This window comes from Balaenoptera borealis (assembly GCF_965194805.1).
Source record: "Balaenoptera borealis genome assembly, chromosome: 20".
NCBI lineage: Eukaryota > Metazoa > Chordata > Mammalia > Artiodactyla > Balaenopteridae > Balaenoptera > Balaenoptera borealis.
Window position 1 is genome coordinate 251,873 of NC_138879.1, and position 18,707 is coordinate 270,579.

The 18,707-nt window shown below is 36.4% G+C and overlaps 1 protein-coding gene across 12 annotated transcripts in view; it reads left to right on the top strand.

Moving 5' to 3' along the window:
- The window catches only part of HELZ (helicase with zinc finger), a 164,638-nt gene that overhangs the window by 49,777 nt on the left and 96,154 nt on the right, over positions 1–18,707 (top strand). For all 12 annotated transcript variants that reach the window (XM_082370949.1, XM_082370948.1, XM_082370952.1 and 9 more), the window contains 3 exons: positions 6,071–6,338; positions 14,037–14,370; positions 15,238–15,368. In XM_082370949.1, the coding sequence (XP_082227075.1) occupies positions 6,071–6,338; positions 14,037–14,370; positions 15,238–15,368 (733 nt within the window). The remainder of the gene's footprint in view (positions 1–6,070; positions 6,339–14,036; positions 14,371–15,237; positions 15,369–18,707) is intronic.

Genomic DNA, 18,707 nt, shown 5'->3' on the forward strand with positions numbered 1-18,707 from the left:
TACCTTTAGCTGTGAGGAGGGTTAAAGCAACATTTGTGCCAAAATGGAACAAGTAGGTGTTACCTTCTTGTATATGTGCTAATATTATTACCCATCCTTCATTTTACCCATACTTTTCATTTACTTTGATCCCTTTTACCTGTTTTTATTCTGTTGTGTTCTGCTTTTGTCATCTTTTTACTACTCTTTGGAATAAAAACATGTTAATTCCCATAGCCAAACAGATACAGTAGTTGATGAAATAAAAATACTTGATTTATATTTACTAATAAAGCAGTTAGTTGGCATATTTTTTCTGTAAAGGGCCAGATAGTAAATATTTTAGGTGTTACAGGGCAGATGATCTCTATTCCAATTACTCAGCTCTGCATTATAGTGAGAAAGCTGCCATAGACAGTATGTAAATGGATGGGTGTGACTGTGTTCCAATAAAACTTTATTTTCAAAAACAACGCAGGCTGGATTTCTCTTGAATGCAGTGGTTTGTTTACTCTTACGCCATTACGTTGCTTTTAGAGACTAGAACTTGAGAACTACTAGATTGCACCCTTTTTAAATCATAAGGAGATTTAAAATCATAGAGATACTGACATGCATCTCCTACTCTCAAATATAATACTAAAAGGATGTTCTTGGCTTACATGTGGGTTGTACTTTAAAAGTTTGCTTTTAGATTGTGGCTTTTAACTCATGACTCATTTCCCATAAAAATAAGTTTGTAAGTGTTGTCAAAAATCTGTACTAGTTAATAAAAGCCTATTTAATTAATAATATAAAATGTTAAATATCTGCAATAAAAAGAGAAAACGATACTGTTAAAACATGATAAGGGAAGTGGTGATGAAGAGGATTTCAGGGCACCCTCATGGGCTTGAGAGATTGAGGGTGCTTTGGCTACTTTTGCCCCAGCTATGTGCTACTTTTCTAGTTGGAGAAACAGAGCAGTGGACAGACTTCAGAGTTAAATAGAATTGGATTCAAATCCTGATTTTCTACTTAATTCCTGTATGACCCTGGGCAGAGAACTTAACATCTCTGAGCTTCATGTGGAAACATCTGGTAAATGGGGCTAGTAATGTCTGTCATAGAGGATTATCGTGAGAACTAGAACTAAACCTTGCACAATATCTGTCACATAGTAGGCATTTAGTAGTAGCTGCTGATGTTATCATTAGCCGTCATTAGGATAATTTCTGATTTGCAAACAGAAAGAAAAAAGGAAGAGAGAAGCGTTTTTTGTTTTGTTTTGTTTTTGTGTTTTTGTTTTTTTTAGTGAGGACCAAGACTAGGGTGCAGCCAAGGGACTGAAAAGCAGAGATGAAGACCCAAGTTATTGAGACGGCAGCACTTAGAGATCTTGGCAAGAGAAGTTGTCCCAAGATGAATGATGTTTTGAGACTGGTAACTGGAAGAAATAAAGAGTCTCATTTCTGATGTTTCTGATATATCAGTTTGAAAATATAGTAAAATTTATATTTGATTCAGATATGGTAGCGGGAATTAATACAGACAGGGATGTTCTCCCATCTGGGACCAATACTTTATACCCTCCCCCCTTTCTGTAATACTATATCCTTTTTCTTAGTGACCTTTTTGCAGTTTGATATCTTTGCCTATTTTCCTTTAAACAAGGTCTTACTTCTAAGTTGTTATGTTATGGAAAATAATTGAATAAAATCAGGCATTTTCTTGAACTAATTTGGAAACATTAAAACAATTTCACCTAGTGAAATTTGTTTTTCAAGGACATAGGAAAAACAAATATTACAAGAGAACAATATAAAATCTACAAAATGTATTTTCTGATAAGATATTTTGAACATTATAAAGAGAAAAACTTAAATCTAGGTTTAGGCAAGCTAGATGACATTTGATTGGCTTTTTTTGGTCATTACTTAAATTAGCTGACCTGTTGTGCTCATTTTTAGTTCTGTCTTTGATATTTTTACTACTCTTACAATTGATGTCGTTTTTTTTCATTGTTTTTTCCTTGTTGGTGAGGTTCAGGTACAGAAAAAGGCACTATATGAACTAAAGAAAAATTTTTTGGGATTGAAGATGTGCTTCTCACAAATTTGTGGCAAAGGACATTTACAAAAGAAGGAAGTTAGTGAGTTTTCCCCTTGCTTAGAACACAAACTGCGTTATACACTTTATACCTCAGTTTGAGTAATAGAAAATTTTTGCTTGACAAAACTGATCTGGAATTCTGCTTTGAATATCTGGAAGCTATATGTTGGAAATCAGTTCTTATATTTAAATTTGAAAACGATATTTATTACACATTACTTTTAGTCTAGCAATGTATGTTAAAATTAACATTAAAAGTTAGTACGTCTTAAAAACTATCTCTGGCTGTCAAAGTTGTTGGTAAATTAAGGACATGTTTATATATATAAATATATAATGTTTACTATTATGGGGTCAGAAAATTAATAGAAAAATTGATTTAAAAAATAGGGGCTTCCCTGGCAGTCCAGTGGTTAAGACTCCACGCTTCCAATGCAGGGGGCACGGGTTCGATCCCTGGTCGGGGAACTAAGATCCCATATGCTGCGTGGCGTGGCCAAAAAGAAAAAAAACAGAACAAACAAACAAAAAATAGTATATTTGTCAATAAAAGATAAATGTAACTGAGTAGAAGCATGTAAAAAGTGTGAGGTACTCCTATGTTGTTACTCCGCTGTTTTAACTTTTTATTAGCCTCATTAAGAGAACAGACAACATGGATAAGCTAAGAGATGTTCATCTTACGTCTGAGTAGCTCTTTTAGTGAAAGGAACGATGTTGAAATGGATAGCTGAAGTCGTAGTTTGGGTTTCCTTTGGGATTTTGTTTTATTGTTGATTTGGGCTGTGAAGATTTGTAAAGCCACAGACCAAAATGTTTCCTAAGGAAGAGTGTTGTATCCAATTTTGGAATTAGGAATCATTTCATCTCATTCTCTTTAAGTCCTAGATAAACATACCTGTTTTTAATAAACCCTACATTTGACATGCATTTACTGCATGCCTCTTGTGTGTCAGCCTTTGTGCTGGGTATGTAGGACACTGCATGTTTTTCTCCTAACTTCTTATCCACGGTCCAGGGTTTGTTAAGGATAATTTTCAAGTCTGCTGTACTACATACTTCAAGATAAAACAAGCCAACCCTTTGGATGCTTTATTAGAATAGTAACTATGCGGCTGAAATGAGAGCATTTGCTATTCACAGTAGTCAGAAGGGTGAGGGAAGTTGGGAAGCGAATCTTGTGTCAGACTAGTTATTCCAACCTTGAATTCTATTTTTGGTAGTAACAGTTCTTCCCATATGTTATCTTCAGGAAATTAGGTATGTTCTAATTATCTTTAACTTTTTCTTATGAATTTCTCTTAAAATACGTGTGTAGCTTCTGCCTATCATATCTCAGGGTAACAAATTCCGTAGGTTTATAATTTGTCAGGGTTTCAGATTTATTATTATAGGAGTTGGTTAATAAGTCAGTGTTAAACTCTCCCTAAGTGATTTTATGCATATTGATTCTAACCTGTTCACTTTTCATCTTCCCAGAATGTTTTTTTTATTTTATTTTAGCCTAGTTTAGACTGAGGAAGAGTGCTTTCTTACCACGGATGGACTGGCTTAGGTTGCCCTGAGCAGTGTTCACGTCTGGGTTGCATGTTAGCTGGTGCATGTGCTGCACGGGGTGGGGGGGGGGGTGAGATGAGCCCCAGGACTAGCGTGTCCAGTGTCCCCCTGGGGGAGCCTCAGCTTCCTCCTTTGTTTAAAGAGGAGCTCTTGAGACCTAATGACCTTTAAGCACTCTAAGTAGGTGGGTAATTGAGCAGGTTTAATGAGAAGCTTTTTGCAGCTGAGGATTGGAGGCAGAAGTTTGTCTCCAGTTGAACATGAGCAGGGAAAGAGAAGTGGCTTTTGCAGAAGGTACCCTCAGTAGTCACTGGCCCCAGGCCATCTTGGACGCCTGAGTGAATGGCCAAGGTCAGTGGGTTGTAGACGTTTTGATGCCGGCACACATGGATTTTCCCAAGATTCTTCTCTCTGCTCCCCTAGCTCTCCCCTCTCCTATATTGTATTTATAGTTATTAAAAAGATGGAATAAAATTTAACATTGTTTCGGAATTGTTTTGAAATTGTTGTGCTACCTGCTAAAGACATTCATGTTAAGAATTTCATAAAATCAGGGTGGGAATCATGGTACTAAATAGGTAAAATGAGAAAAACAAATACTGTTTCTCATGCCACTTTTCCCAAAAAGCCTGAATACTTTTAGCCCAGAGTAGAATGATTTTCTGTGAAATTTGCTTTGTATATTAAATAGGTGATACAAAAAGCTTTTTTAAAGGAAAGCTGTACCATTTTAAGTTTGTTATTATCCCAGTTACTTAAATGGCAGTTAGGAATAGCTAGTGACTTTTTAAAGAATGTGAATATAATATTGATGTAGGTATAGTCTGAATCAGTTTCTTATTTAAAACAAAATTATGAAATATAATTTCCCTATGCCCAAAGAATAGACATCCTTTTATTACATATTAAATAAATTCTTCAATAATGCACAGAGTTTAGTGTTTTTTTTTAAAGAGCTGGTTATTTGGTCTCTGTACCATTAGTGTTTCTCCTTTTGACTTTTGAATTAAGGGAAGAAAATTATGTACATCCTTGCTATTTTGTTAATAGTATCTGATCTTTAGTGATGGTATAATCTGTTTTAGGAATGTTGGCGTTTGTATAATTTAAATATTTTTTATAGCTATGATCTAATAAAAGGATAGGAAGGGCCCAATTTTGGAGTGATTTAGGAAGAAAATGTGGTTAGTTTATGAAACTTCTCGTGAGGCTATTGCAAAAACAGACCATCATTATCTCATCCAGAGGATTTTAAAAATGCAAAATTTTAATAAGAAGACCATCTTTATATATTGATGGTTATAGTTGTGTTGATATTGCCATTTGATGAATAATAAAACTGGCATGTAAAAATGCCTTTTCAAGGAACAAAGATTAGAAATTAAGACTTTTACATTTTAATCTTTATTATGATACTAGGATAAACTATTTTCTAATATTGAGAAATTTCTCTTGGTGGATGACTATACTTATATGTTTATAATTTATATATAACATTTAAATATAGCAAAATCTGTCACTAAGCAAGACAAGACAATTATACAATCTGCTCTCATTTCAAAGATAGCACAAGATAACTTGTCTTTGCACCTTGGAGACTGATCTCTGTTTAAACTTTTTATTATTTCTTCCTAAAATTTATCTTGAGTTGTAAAACCATCTTTCCAATTAGGTTATATTAAAACTGGATCTTGACCTAATGAGTTAGTTAAGCAACTTTTTTTCCCCCCTCTTGGTCAAGTTTCATGCTTATAGGTGTATGTGTGTCCCACCCAATAGGAAACTGAAATGCTCTGTGGATAGAGAGAGGCTACCCAGTGCTCGGGGTTTATGTTACGGTGTATGTCACCCGGTGCTGGTTTTCTGCTGCATTTTTTTTCCAGAGCTGTGAGAACTTGATCAGTCATTCATTTTGACATGGTGCCCTACTTACCATGCAGTTTAACTGAGGCTAAACTGGATTTTTCTGAAATGGCATTTGAATAGTACATTTTATCACTTTTAATGTGGAATTTAATGTGGGAAAAAAACACGGAAGGTTTTTGTTTCTCTAATAGGAAGAGAAAAGTGATTATCACCTGATGAGATTTTGTCTTATGAGAAATTTACCATACTTTCTTCCTGCAGATCAGATTTCTCTTGACTAAAGAGTTAAGTTCTAAATGTTAATCTGTATTTTTAAAATGTTAATAACTATTTCTGGTATGTCCTAGCCTGAGGTACAAAAAAATATTTTTTACATGAATTCCTATTTATGTTATTTTGTTAACCTAGACAAAAAAATATTTCTGATATGGGGAAAACACTCTGTCAAATGGGGTTTTATATTGTTTCATTTTTAAGAACTTTAGCATACAAAATTCTCTTACCAAAATGCACAGTGTATTATTTGAGAATTTTAATGTTGTGTTCCTTTATAAATGTGTTTTTTGTTTCCATTTAGATCTTGAGTACCTGATGCATGCAAAACAACAGCTAGTAACCACGGCTAAGCGTTGGGATTCTTCTTCTAAGACTATTGTAGATTTTGAACCTAATGAAACTACTGATTTGGAGAAGAGCCTTCTTATCAGATACCAAATTCCTCTCTCTGCTGACCAGCTATTTACCCAGTCCGTTTTAGACAAATCATTGACCAAGACCAACTATCAGTCACGGCTGCATGACCTTCTTTATATTGAGGAGATAGCCCAGTATAAGGAAGTCAGCAAGTAAGTTACTTTAGAAACACTTTTCTTTTCTTTCTTTCTTTTTTAAAATCTCCCCTTTGGATAGTATTTTTCATGTTTAAAATACGGAGGGGGTGCCGAAGCGCAGCCCGGTAGTGAAATGGCTGTTATTCAGTAGCTGTCATCCAGTATTGGTATATGAGCTTAAGGGAAGAACTGTGCTCATCTTGGCATCCCTAGTGTATAGTGCCTTGCTCACCTCCACAAGCCTTGCTGCCGTGCGCTGGGAGTATAAACGCATGGTCCCTGCTCTTCCGGAGGTCTCTGTCAGTGGGAGAGCAAACACTCGATGATTATTTGTCCAATAAATGTACAAAAACTGAAGGAGGCCACATATTTTGAAACGTAATCATGAAAGTAGTATTGAGGGAATTCATACTGGTTTCTTACATTTTAATTATAAGGATCGGACTATACAGGAACACCTCAGAGATAGTGTGGGTTCGGTTCCAGACCACCACAATAAAGCAGATATTGCAGTAAAGCAAGTCACATGAATTTGTTGATTTCCCAGTACATATAAGAGTTAGGTTTACACTATTCTGTAGGCTATTAAGTGAAATAGCAGGATATCTAAAAAAAAAAAAAAGGTACATACCTTAATTAAAAAATACTTTATTGCTAAAACATGCCAACCATCATCTGGCCTTCAGCAAGTCATAATCTTTTTGCTGGTGGAGGGTCTTGCCTCAGTGTTGCTGGCTGCTGACTGATCAGGGTGGTTCGTGGTTGCTGAAGGTTGGAGTGGCAGTCTTATTTTAATTTCTTAAAATTGCTGCATCGAATGACTCTTCATGAACAGTTTCTCTGTAGCAGCAACGCTGTTTGATAGCATTTTATCCACAGTTAGAACTTCTTCCAAATTGGAGTCAATCCTCTCAGACCCTGCCACTGCTTTATCAACTATGTGTGTGTCATGTTCTAAATCCTTTGTTGTCATTTCAACAGTCCTCACAGCCTCTTCACCAGGAGTAGATTCCACCTCAAGAAACCACTCTCTTTGCTCATCTGTAAGAAGCAACTCCTCATCTGTTAACTTTTTATCACGAGATTGCAGTACTTCAGTCCCGTCTTCAGGCTCCACTTCTAATTCTCGTTCTCCTGCTGTTTCCACCACATCTGTAGTTTCTTCCTCCACTGAAGTCTTGAACCCCTCAAAGTCATCCATGAGGGTTGGAATCAGCTTCTTTTATTAAACTATGGTTAATGTTGATATTCTGCCCTCTTCCCATGAATTACAAATGTTTTTAATGGCGTCTAGAATGGCAGATCCTTTTTAGAAGGTGTTCAATTGACTTTGCCCAGATCCATCAGAGGAATCACTGTCTATAGCAGCCATAGCCTTATGAAATATATTTCTTAAATAGTAAGACTTGTTAGTCGAAATTACTCCTTGATCCATGGGCTTTAGAATGGATGTTGTGTTATCAGGCATGAAAACAACATTAATCTTGTTGTTCCTCTCCACCAGAGCTCTTGGGTAACCAGGTGCATTGTCAGTGAGCAGTAATATTTTGAAAGGAATCTTTTTTCTGAGCAGTAGGTCTCAACAGGGGACTTAAAATATTCAGTTAACCACGTTGTAAACAGACGTGCTGTCATCCAGGCCTTGTGGTTCCATTTATAGGGCACAGGCGGAGTAGATTTAACATATTTCTTAAGGGCCCTGGGATTTTTGGAATCGTAAGTGAACGTTGGCTTCAACTTAAAGTCACCAGATGCATTAGCCCATAATGAGAGTCAGCCTGTCCTTTGAAGCTTTGAAGCCAGGCATTGACCTCTCCTCTCTAAAGTCCTAGGTAGAGTCTTCTTCCAACAGAAGGCTGTTTCATCTACATTGAGAATCTGCTGTTTAGTGTAGCCACCTTCATTAAGTATCTTAGCTAGATCTTCTGGATAACTTGTTAAAGCTTTTTGCATCAGCATTTGCTGCTTCACCTTGCACTTCTACTTACATCGTGGGGATGGCTTCTTTTTTAAACCTCGCGAACCAACCTCTGCTAGCTTCAAGCTTTTCTTCTGGAGCTTCTTCACCTCTCTCAACCATCATAGAATTAAAGAGAGTTGGGGCTTGTTCTGGATTAGGTTTTGGTTTAAGGGAATGTTGTGGCTGGTTTGATCTATCCAAACCACTAAAACTTTCTCCATATCAGCAATAAAGCTGTTTTTCTTTCTTACTATTTGTGTGTTCATTGAAGTACAACTTTTAATTTCCTTCAAGAACTTTTCCTTCACATTCACAACTCGGCTAACTGGTACAAGAGGCCTAGCTTTTGGCCTACCTCAGCTTTTGACATGCCTTCCTCACTAAGCTTGATCATTTCTGGCTTTTGATTTAACGTGAGAGACATGTGACTCTTTCTTTCACTTGAACCCTTAGACGTCGTTATAGGGTTATTAATTGGCCTAATTTCATTACTGTTGTGTCTCAGGGAATAGGGGGCCTGAGGAGAGGGAGAGAGATGGGGGAACGGCCAGTTGGTGGAGCAATCAGAACACACACAGTTGTTTGCTGTCTTGCACGGTTGCGTTTTGTGGCATCGCAAAACAGTTAAAATGGTAACATAAAAGATCACCATAACACATATAATAGTAATGGAAAAGTTTGAAATATTGTGAGAACTACCAAAATGTGACACAGAGACATGAAGTGAACAAATGTTGTTGGAAAAATGGCACCTATAGCCTTGCTTGACTTAGGGTTGCCATAAACCTTCAATTCGTAAAAAAACACAGTATCTGCAAAGGACAGTGAAGTGCGATAAAACAAGGTAGACCTGTACTTTTACACGGTCACCTTAGAATTCTCTTTTTGAAAATGGATTGAATGAAACCTCTCAAGATTAGAAAAAATGTATTTTGGCTTGAGGCTGAATTTGATAATCAGGTTTATCTTTTTTTTAATTTTTTAAAGAAAGATGATTTTTTTTCAAAACAGTCCAGATATTAAGAGTTCTTTTTATGTTAAGTTTTAGTATGAGATGTGTGGAGATGGTAGGAATAATACTGCATTTCATTTAAGTGTTAGAATATGCTTCTGAGTTCTTTCAAGATTTTTTTTCAACTTCTCTTGTCCTCAGCTACATGCTGTTGTACATTCAATAATGATTCCACCTTGAAGTGAAATCGATTTCATTCTCAGATATACATTTCCAAAAGAAATTGGCTCTGGCTGAAGCCGTCATGTGCATGTGCATCAGAGTGTGTCGTGTGGCCTGCAGGACTGGGGCATTGTGGCCGCCCAGCAGTGAAGCTGGCAGGACAAGCCCGGTGTGCAGGTGCTCATTTCATCGTTGCAGCGGCTGAGGCCTCTGTCGATTCAGCCTTGGTTCTGTGGCTCTGCCTCAGTAGACCCAGCTGTTTTTTGGCTTATTACCTTGGTTGACTTTTGTTGTCATTCATTTAGTCAGAAATTGCATGAAGGGAAACTCACTATATATAGCTTTGAAGTGTTTTTAAAGTTACACTCAAGAGGTATAACTATTTCTAACATCGATGGAGCCATATTTCTTTGAGCTAGAAGTATGGTTTTAAATCGGTTGAAAACTTTCATGGGCTACTATTCTGCCATTTCCAAAAATGTTAGGAATCCTGTAAGCTTTCAAGTTGATTTTAAAATGTGACATGGAACCATGGAAAGATGGTTTTTCTTCTTTTTAAGATATATCTTTGTTAATTATAGGATATATTTTGTATTTTAGGTATTTCTGCGTTACTAAATCTCAAAAATGCATATTGTTTTAATACTTAAGAAAGCTTACTAATGTCTTTTTAGTTTCAGCCTGTTAATCTTTTAGAAAAATTAAATATTAGTAGCTGTAACTTTGAGAAGGTCTCTAATGTCTGCATCTTGAACATATGGTGACCCTTCTGTGGGAAAAGCTGTATTTCTTAGTTCTAGTGTCTCTGCCTCAACAGTTTTGTTGCAAGGCACAACTCAATGTCATAAAAGAATTCTCTTTATTGCTTTAAAACTGTGAGATTAATTTTTCATGCCTGCTGAATTGTGATCAAGTGTTTTGGGATGGTAGATTCTAAAATAGATGTAACAGTAAAACTTTAATATATTACCCAAGTTAGTTGAGAAAACATTATAGGATTACAAGAAATTGTTAGGGAATAATATGAAGTAGTTGAAATGGGAATATGGTGCCTGGAAAAAAAATCAGATTATGACAAACATGTAAAATTAATTCAATGAACAGAATTTATTGAGTATTCAAAGTGTTAGTTTCTAGGCTGGTCATTGCTGATTCTGAGGTAAACAAGTTACGTTTCCTCATTTCGCCAGAGCTTGAATGACATATCAAAGTCAGCTTTCTGGACCAGGTGGCATTTAAGTTGAATTTTGAAAAACAGGTAATTGTCAGGTGAAGAAATAGGACAAAGATATTTAGTTTGAAGACACAAGATAGGAGAATAAGAGCATAGAGTTGTGGGGGAAGCTGCAAGTCGGTCATCGTAATTTTAATGGAAGGGGGGACGTGTGTGGTGGGGTGGTGAGATAGAAAGCTGTTTACACTTTGCCCTCGGAGCCGCCTATCATCAGACTCGCATTTTACAGAGACCCTCTAGTGGTGGCTTGGAGAATAGATCTGAAGCAAGACATCATGGTAGGAGTTTGTTAAAGTAATTCAAGTTAGAAATGTTGAGATGCAGATAATTTAGGAAGAAGAGGAACTAACAGGGCTTGGTGGTTGTATGATGGGGAATGAAGGTTGGTGAGAGAGACAAGGTCAAGGATAACTTGGTTTCTGGCTGGGGCAACTAGGTGGATAGTGCCATTACCTGAGCTGTCTAATACACGGGAGGATTGGTTTGGGGTGGTACGTGGGGAAGTCAGATGGTGATTCTCTTTTGCTTTTACTGAGTTTGCAGAGCATGTAATCCAATGTGCGTATTTGGCAGTTAGGTTTACAGCCCAGAGCCGAGAGACCTAGGAGAGGGCGTCCTCGTCTTGGGAGAGCCGACAGGGTAAGAAGAGGGCAGGTGGATGCTTAGAAGGTGGGTGGTGCTTGGATGGAAGACGGAGGAACAGCCAGAGAGGTAGGAAGAGAACCAGGAGAGTGTGACTGTGCAGAAGCCAGTGGAAGAGGGAGTTTAAAGGAAACGGAAAGTGGTTGCAAAGTAATAATAATTTTTAAAAAAGATCAGAAAGCTGGACATCAACTTTAGCAACAAAGAGGTCATTTGTGAATTGAGAATGGACTGTAAGGAATCCCTTTTCTCTGAGAAAGCTTTTAATGACCACACATCTCAGTTACGTGGATGGTAAAAGCAAAGTAGAAGTTTAAGTGCATTTGAAAAAACATGAGAAACCCAGGGGTTCCTGTTCTTCTGTAAAGCATATATTTTATTTTTTTTAAAAAAGGAAGGTGGGGGCTTCCCTGGTGGCGCAGTGGTTGAGAATCTGCCTGCTAATGCAGGGGACACGGGTTCGAGCCCTGGTCTGGGAAGATCCCACATGCCACGGAGCAGCTGGGCCCGTGAGCCACAACTACTGAGCCTGCGCGTCTGGAGCCTGTGCCCCGCGACGGGAGGGGCCGCGATAGTGAAAGGCCCGCGCACCGCGATGAAGAGCGGTCCCCGCACCGCGATGAAGAGTGGCCCCCACTTGCCTCAACTAGAGAAAGCCCTCGCATGAACCGAAGACCCAACACAGCCAAAAAAAATAAAATAAAATAAATAAATAAAGTAGCTATAAAAAAAGAAAAAAGAAAAAAGTGCTAAAAAAAAAAAAAAAAAAAAAGGAAGGTGAACATAGATTATATGTAAACTGGGGAGGGTAGTATACTTTTGTTTCATTTTATGACTTATTTTTATATGAATCCTTAGTGCACATTCCAGTCTTCAAAGAATCAAACATAACTAGATAACATACAATCTGTGTTTCTTTAAATTATATTGTACTTTTCTAGTTTGGATCTAGTGAAATATGGATAGAGAATGAGAGAAATATAACATGATTTTTAAAAATTCCACATATATATATATATATGAATGATACACAGAGCAAGTACTCCTAGAATTCATTTGATCCTCATAGAAAGCCACGTTATTAAATACTAAATTTATATTTATAATAAAGTATATTTTTACATATCCTTTTGGAGCCTTAAGTTTTCTATTTTAAGTGTTTTTTTAAAATTTATTTAATTTATTTATTTTGGGCTGCGTTGGGTCTTCGTTGCTGTGCGTGGGCTTTCTCTAGTTGCGGCGAGCAGGGGCCACTCCTCGTTGCGGTGCGCGGGCTTCTCAACTGCGGTGGCTTCTCATGTTGCGGAGCACGGGCTCTAGGCGCACGGGCTTCAGTAGTTGTGGCGCACGGGCTTAGTTGCTCCACGGCATGTGGGATCTTCCCGGACCAGGGCTGGAACCCGTGTCCCCTACATTGGCAGGCGGATTCTTAACCACTGCGCCACCAGGGGAGCCCTGAAGTGTACTTTAAAATAACTAATGGAGCTTATAAACGCTATGACTTGTTACGTGCATAAATAGCTGTTGAGATGTGTTATTTTCCTTGAGTGTTTTCTTATTTCTATTAAAATATTTCTCTAGTCTTACAGTTTTCTAACTTTAAAGTGTATAAATGGAAACTCAAAATTTTAATATAATGTTTTAATTAGAATTGGTTTCCTAATATTGTAAGCAGTACAAATGTTTGTGTTACAGAAGTGTATAATGTTTTAGAAAAGGGTTTTTTTTTTCTTTTTCTTTAAGAATTTATAAGACATTCTTGACATCACGTATCCAAAAGAAGATCTGAAAAGAAAATTCAGTAGTACCATTAAAAAGTAGCCTTTTCCACAAAAGGGTGTATAGATTATAGAACAATTAAATTTTTTCATTCAAATTTTTTAAACCTTATTAAGAAAAAGGAGAGAGTGTTCCCATTGTTACCACTTTGTCTTCTCTCTCACAGCACCATTTCAGAATGGCAAAGGAGAAGAGCTATTAATTAATTTAAATCTTTCTTTCACTTCATCTTTCTTGACTGTGTGAATTAATCTTGATTCTCTGTGCTTCTTGCACACACATGTTCTCTTTCATGCTCACATGTGCTCATGGAAGTGGGAGTGAGTGCACCAGCCATTGTCTAATAAGATAGCCTTTAACTTTTCTTTCCATAAGTTGGGCATGAGACCTGCCTTGATGTAGCCATGAATAAAAATGTATTCTGGATGTTATTCGCCAACGGTATTGGAAGAGAAATTTAATGGTTAGAATCTTGGTAAGATCTGCTTGGAAAGCAGCAGTTTAATAAAAGTCTGTTGTAGTTTCAATACAGGGCATTTCCTTCTGGCTTTAGGTGATTTTAAAGTCTTGACTGTCCTAATGGTATATTCAAACAGACTTTCATATTAACTAATACATGATATTTCATTTTATTAAAAAATCATACTTAGCTTCATTTTAAATGCTCAAACCTAAAAATATGTGTATTCTTCAACACAACTAAGCATGCATTTTTATAAACTTGGAGAGTTTATTCACTTTAAGTTTTGTTGTTTCCAGCTTGGATTAAAGACAGTATATCATTTTTAGCTCAGTGGAGTGGAATTGATAAATGAACCTTTAATTTTTCTATGCTTATATTTGATTTATTTTGTTTTACTCTCTTATTTAGTTTTAATGTTTTTGATGTGAAATATTCAAACTCATTTTCTACTTCTGACTTAGGTTCAACCTTAAAGTGCAATTGCAGATTCTAGCAAGCTTCATGCTCACTGGAGTTTCTGGAGGTGCAAAGTATGCTCAGAATGGACAACTTTTTGGCCGTTTTAAGCTTACTGAAACACTTTCTGAAGATACTTTGGCTGGACGGCTGGTGATGACCAAAGTCAATGCTGTTTATTTATTACCAGTCCCTAAAGAGAAGTTAGTACAGACCCAGGGAACCAAAGAGAAGGTTTATGAAGCTACTATTGAAGAAAAAACAAAAGAATATATATTTTTAAGGATATCCAGGGGATGCTGTGAAGAACTTAACCTTCGGCCTGATTATGACGCACAGGTACGTTCTGAGGTGCGACAGCTTCGCTGTGGCTGTCTGGAGTTGCCCTGTCAGCAGATGCTCTTCTTCTGGTTTGGTTTCCCTCCATCTGCCACAGCTAGAAGTGCACTTGACTTTGAAGTATTGATTCTGGTGGGTGGAGAATTGGACCTTTGATAACTTTCCGAGAAAATCGATTCTCTTTAAGTAAAATCTAAAATGTTACAGTTTTATACGAGGTCAAGCTTTCTGATATCTGTTTTAAATCGGCAATGGAAGAACAGATTAAAATAAACTAAGCTAGATCCTGGGGCAGTTCTTATCTGAAGTTGTATCTGCTGCTGTTCTTTTTGTCTTTATGGATTTTTAGGTAACTATGCTCAGTCTGCCATATTTAACTGGAAAGCTACTCTTTTCTTCCTTTTAAATATAGCATTTGGTGAATACTATCCATTCATAGTAAATCAGTACAGTGTCATAGGCCTGGTTTTAACCCTTGAGAGATGATATTTCACAGATGTTCTACTAATTTTATCAAATATATTCTTCATAGGAATGGTGGAATCAGATAATCTTTATTTAGAGATTAAGTAATTTACAAGTGCCTCAGTTTCTTTAGATGAAAAATGAGGTTAATAATAGTATACACGTCATTGGTGCTATTAAATGGGATAATCTATGTAACGTGCATACTACAGCGCCTGGCACTGAATAAGCAAAGCAAATATTAGGCATAATAATTATTATTACACTATGATTACACTTTAAAGGCATCTCTGCACTTGGCCCCTGAAAAAGGGTATCTCCACAGAGCATTCTAGGAAGCTGAAAAGCGCTGATGTCTGCTTTAACGCTTGTAAAAAAAATTTTTTTTATTTTGTCTTTCAGGTTGAACTTCAGTTTCAGTTAAATCGATTACCCCTCTGTGAAATGCATTATGCGCTAGACAGGATCAAGGACAATGGGGTTTTGTTTCCAGACATCACTATGACTCCAACCATACCTTGGAGTCCCAACAGGTACAAAAAAGAGATATCTCATTCCAGAAGTTATATAAATTTTAAATTTAATATCTGTATCAAATAACTCAAATATGTTTATAGGAAAGTTTCCATATATTCTTCAAGAGACATGTTATTAGTTGAGAAAAGAGAGTACAAGAACCCTTAGAATGAAGCATTTGAAGTTCATCATCGATTTTCTTCACTTTTCCTCAGAGTCTAAATGACTTCTATTGCTTTTCTCAACAGCCTTAATTTGATAGAATGCCAAGCAATTTAGGAATATTCCTGAGTAGAAGCTGAATAGGGAAACTAGGGCCTTTCTAAAGTGGTTCAAATAGTTAATTTAAAATAATTTTTGAATAGGGAAGACATTTTTGTAATTTAGGAAAATGGAGGAAGTATCATGGAAGATGCTATAAAGTTAATTGTTATGTAAATATTTTTCTGCTTAATTCTCTTTACACATCTTTACATGTGGTTAAATATGATGCCTCTATTTTGTTTCCAGACTAACTGTAGTGACAGCTCTATGACTGCATCTTTTTTATTCTTTTACTGGATTTTATCCTCTTGGCCCCTGCCCATGCCCAGCTCACTCCACCTTTTTTTTTTTTTTTTTTTTTTAAATCTCAGTGGCTCCACAAAATAGTTTATTTTTTAATCATTTGTGTCAATCTAGTCATGGTAGGGTGGCCCTGCTCCATCTCTAATGGAGGCCCTGGTATCTTTACTGAGTGGTTTCCAAGGTCACCCTGGGTGCTGACATGAGCTGGCAGACAGGGGAAGCAGGAGCACAGAGGACCATGTGGGAAATTTTTATGGGCCAGGCCTAGAAGTGACTTATATCATTTTCCCTCACACTTCATTTCTTCTGGTCCTAAAAACAGAACAAAGCAAAATATGCCTTATAATACAAAATCCAAATCATTTCTCCCTTGTTTTCACTTTCCTCATTCTTCTTTTTATTGCCAAAATTCTTGAGCAAGGATAGTCAGCCTAATTGTGGTATTCTTATCTACTCATCCTGTAATCTGTTTTCTACTTCCTCACTCTCCTGAAAGTAATCAGTGATCCACCAGTTGTAAAAATCCAGTGACATCTCATATTTGTAGCTCTCATTTGATTCAGCTTCTCCGCACCCTTCCCTTCTCTCCATCCCTACAGCCAGTGCGTAACTGAGAGCTGGGCTATTTCAGTAGCCTTCTACTCGTCAGTCCTGCTGTCTGTGTCTCTGTTCTGTGGTCCAGCCCACATGCTTCTTCCAGAGTTAGTTTGCTAAAATAATCATTTCATTTCACTGCTTATAAACCTCTGAAGGGCTTCTCCTTGATACGCAGATAAAGTCTGAACGTCCTAATACAAAACTCATATTATGTGGTCTCATTGACAATGCTTCTCAACAGTATCTTTTCAGATTTCTTTTACTTTTTTCTTCTTACTCTCCCTTTCTTCCTCTAAATCCTCATGTTCTAGCCATATAGAATTACCTTGACGTTTGTTTAATTTGCCCTGAACTTATTTGCCTCCTTATCTTTTTTAAAATTCTTTAAAATTAAAAAAAATTGTGGTAAAATCTACGTAACGTAAAATTTACCATCTTAACCATTTTTAAGTGTGCAGTTCACGTGTATTCACACTTGAAGTGTGCTAAGTGTATTCACATTGTTGTATTCACACTTCAGGTGTGCTAAGTGTATTCACATTGTTGTGTAGTTTATCTCCAGAACCTTTTCATGTTGTAAAACTGAAACTTTATACTCATTAAACGCTGCATTTCCCCCTCCCCCAGGCCTGTGTTCTATCTGTGGTTTTTTTCTCCCTGAAATAATCTTTGCCCAATATTGATCTATTGGAGGATCTACCTGTCCTTTAAAATTTAGTCCCGCTCAAGGGCTCTCTCCTTCTAGTAAATGAATCTGCTCTTCCATTTCATTATTTCAACAAATATTTATTGATGCCTAGTATGTGCTAGATTCAGTCAGTTTTGTACTTTCAAGCATAATTTCTCTAAAATTAATTTTTCTCAGTTGTGTACATTTCTGCTGTTCTCATTAGACTCGGAGCTTTTTAGAAGAGACCACATCTTATTTGTCTTTGAATCTCCAACATAACCTTGCACATTATTAATATATGACACATTTAAGTTAATAAGAATATGTTTAAAGAAGAAAATTAGGGTTTCAAATGTGAGGCCATACCAGTAAACTTATAGGCATTGACTTGGTATGTTCACTTCTGAAAAATATATTGTGGATAGCAGTATATTCAAATACCACTGATTGCAGGTGTTAACTGCAAAAGTAAGGAAATGTCAAGTAGCAGAAAACTTTCAAGCAGGAAGAGATTTCATACCACTATAATTTAAATAGTAATTAAAATGTATCTAGGTCTAGGAACGCTGAGAAGCTATTAGCCATTTAAAATCTTTTCTGGAATAAGGTGGAATATAGAAAGATAAATGAAATTGAGAAATTATTCTTGAGCATGTAGTCTATAAATTAATTACAACAATGTGTCAGACTAGGAAAAAAAAAGAACTTAGAATTAATTTGGTTCAGGGAATAAAATAACTCTCATTTTATTCAGAGTAAACTTGAAAAGACTTTGTTGTTTTAATTGTGAAAATCAGAGATGACTTTTACCAGCATGTTTATTATAAATCTTCTTCCCTTTATTAAGCAGGTAGTATAATAAATAGAGACAGTTTGTTTTACTTATTGGCTTTCTATAAATGTTCATCATTCATGACAAGGAACTATAGAGATGACTCACATTGGTAAAGTTTCTGATCTACTCTGAAGCATTTATTTGCACTGAAACAATTGACAAGTAGAATGGTCTATATAAATAAAGAGATATCGACATATTTTGGAATTATACCTGTAAATCTGTCACTAATCTCTTAGATTTATACTTATGTATATAATCTAATATCGATCTCATAAGTTCATTAAAGTCCCCAAATTTGTGAGATTAGAGGGTATTCTAAAAACATTTTTTGATTTTCAAAAGTGTGTGCTGGTCAAGTAATATCTTATTTTTCTGAAATCCTCAGAAAATATTATAGTAGTAGAAGTCAAAGTTAATTTTGCACTTATTGCTCAGTTATTTTTCTTAACAGCTTACGTGCATTATCTTATTTGATCCTTTAAAATATCTATCTGATGCAAGTATCATTATCTCCATGTACAGATAAAGGAACCATTGGGGTCAGGTATCATAGAATCACAGTGGTCAGGTATAGATGCAAGCGACAGTTTGTTGGATTGACTGTGGCTTAAACAAATAGAAGTAGAGGCCCAGAGCTGGGTGGTCGAGGGCTGGTACGGGGGCTCAGCAGTACCTTTGCAGACC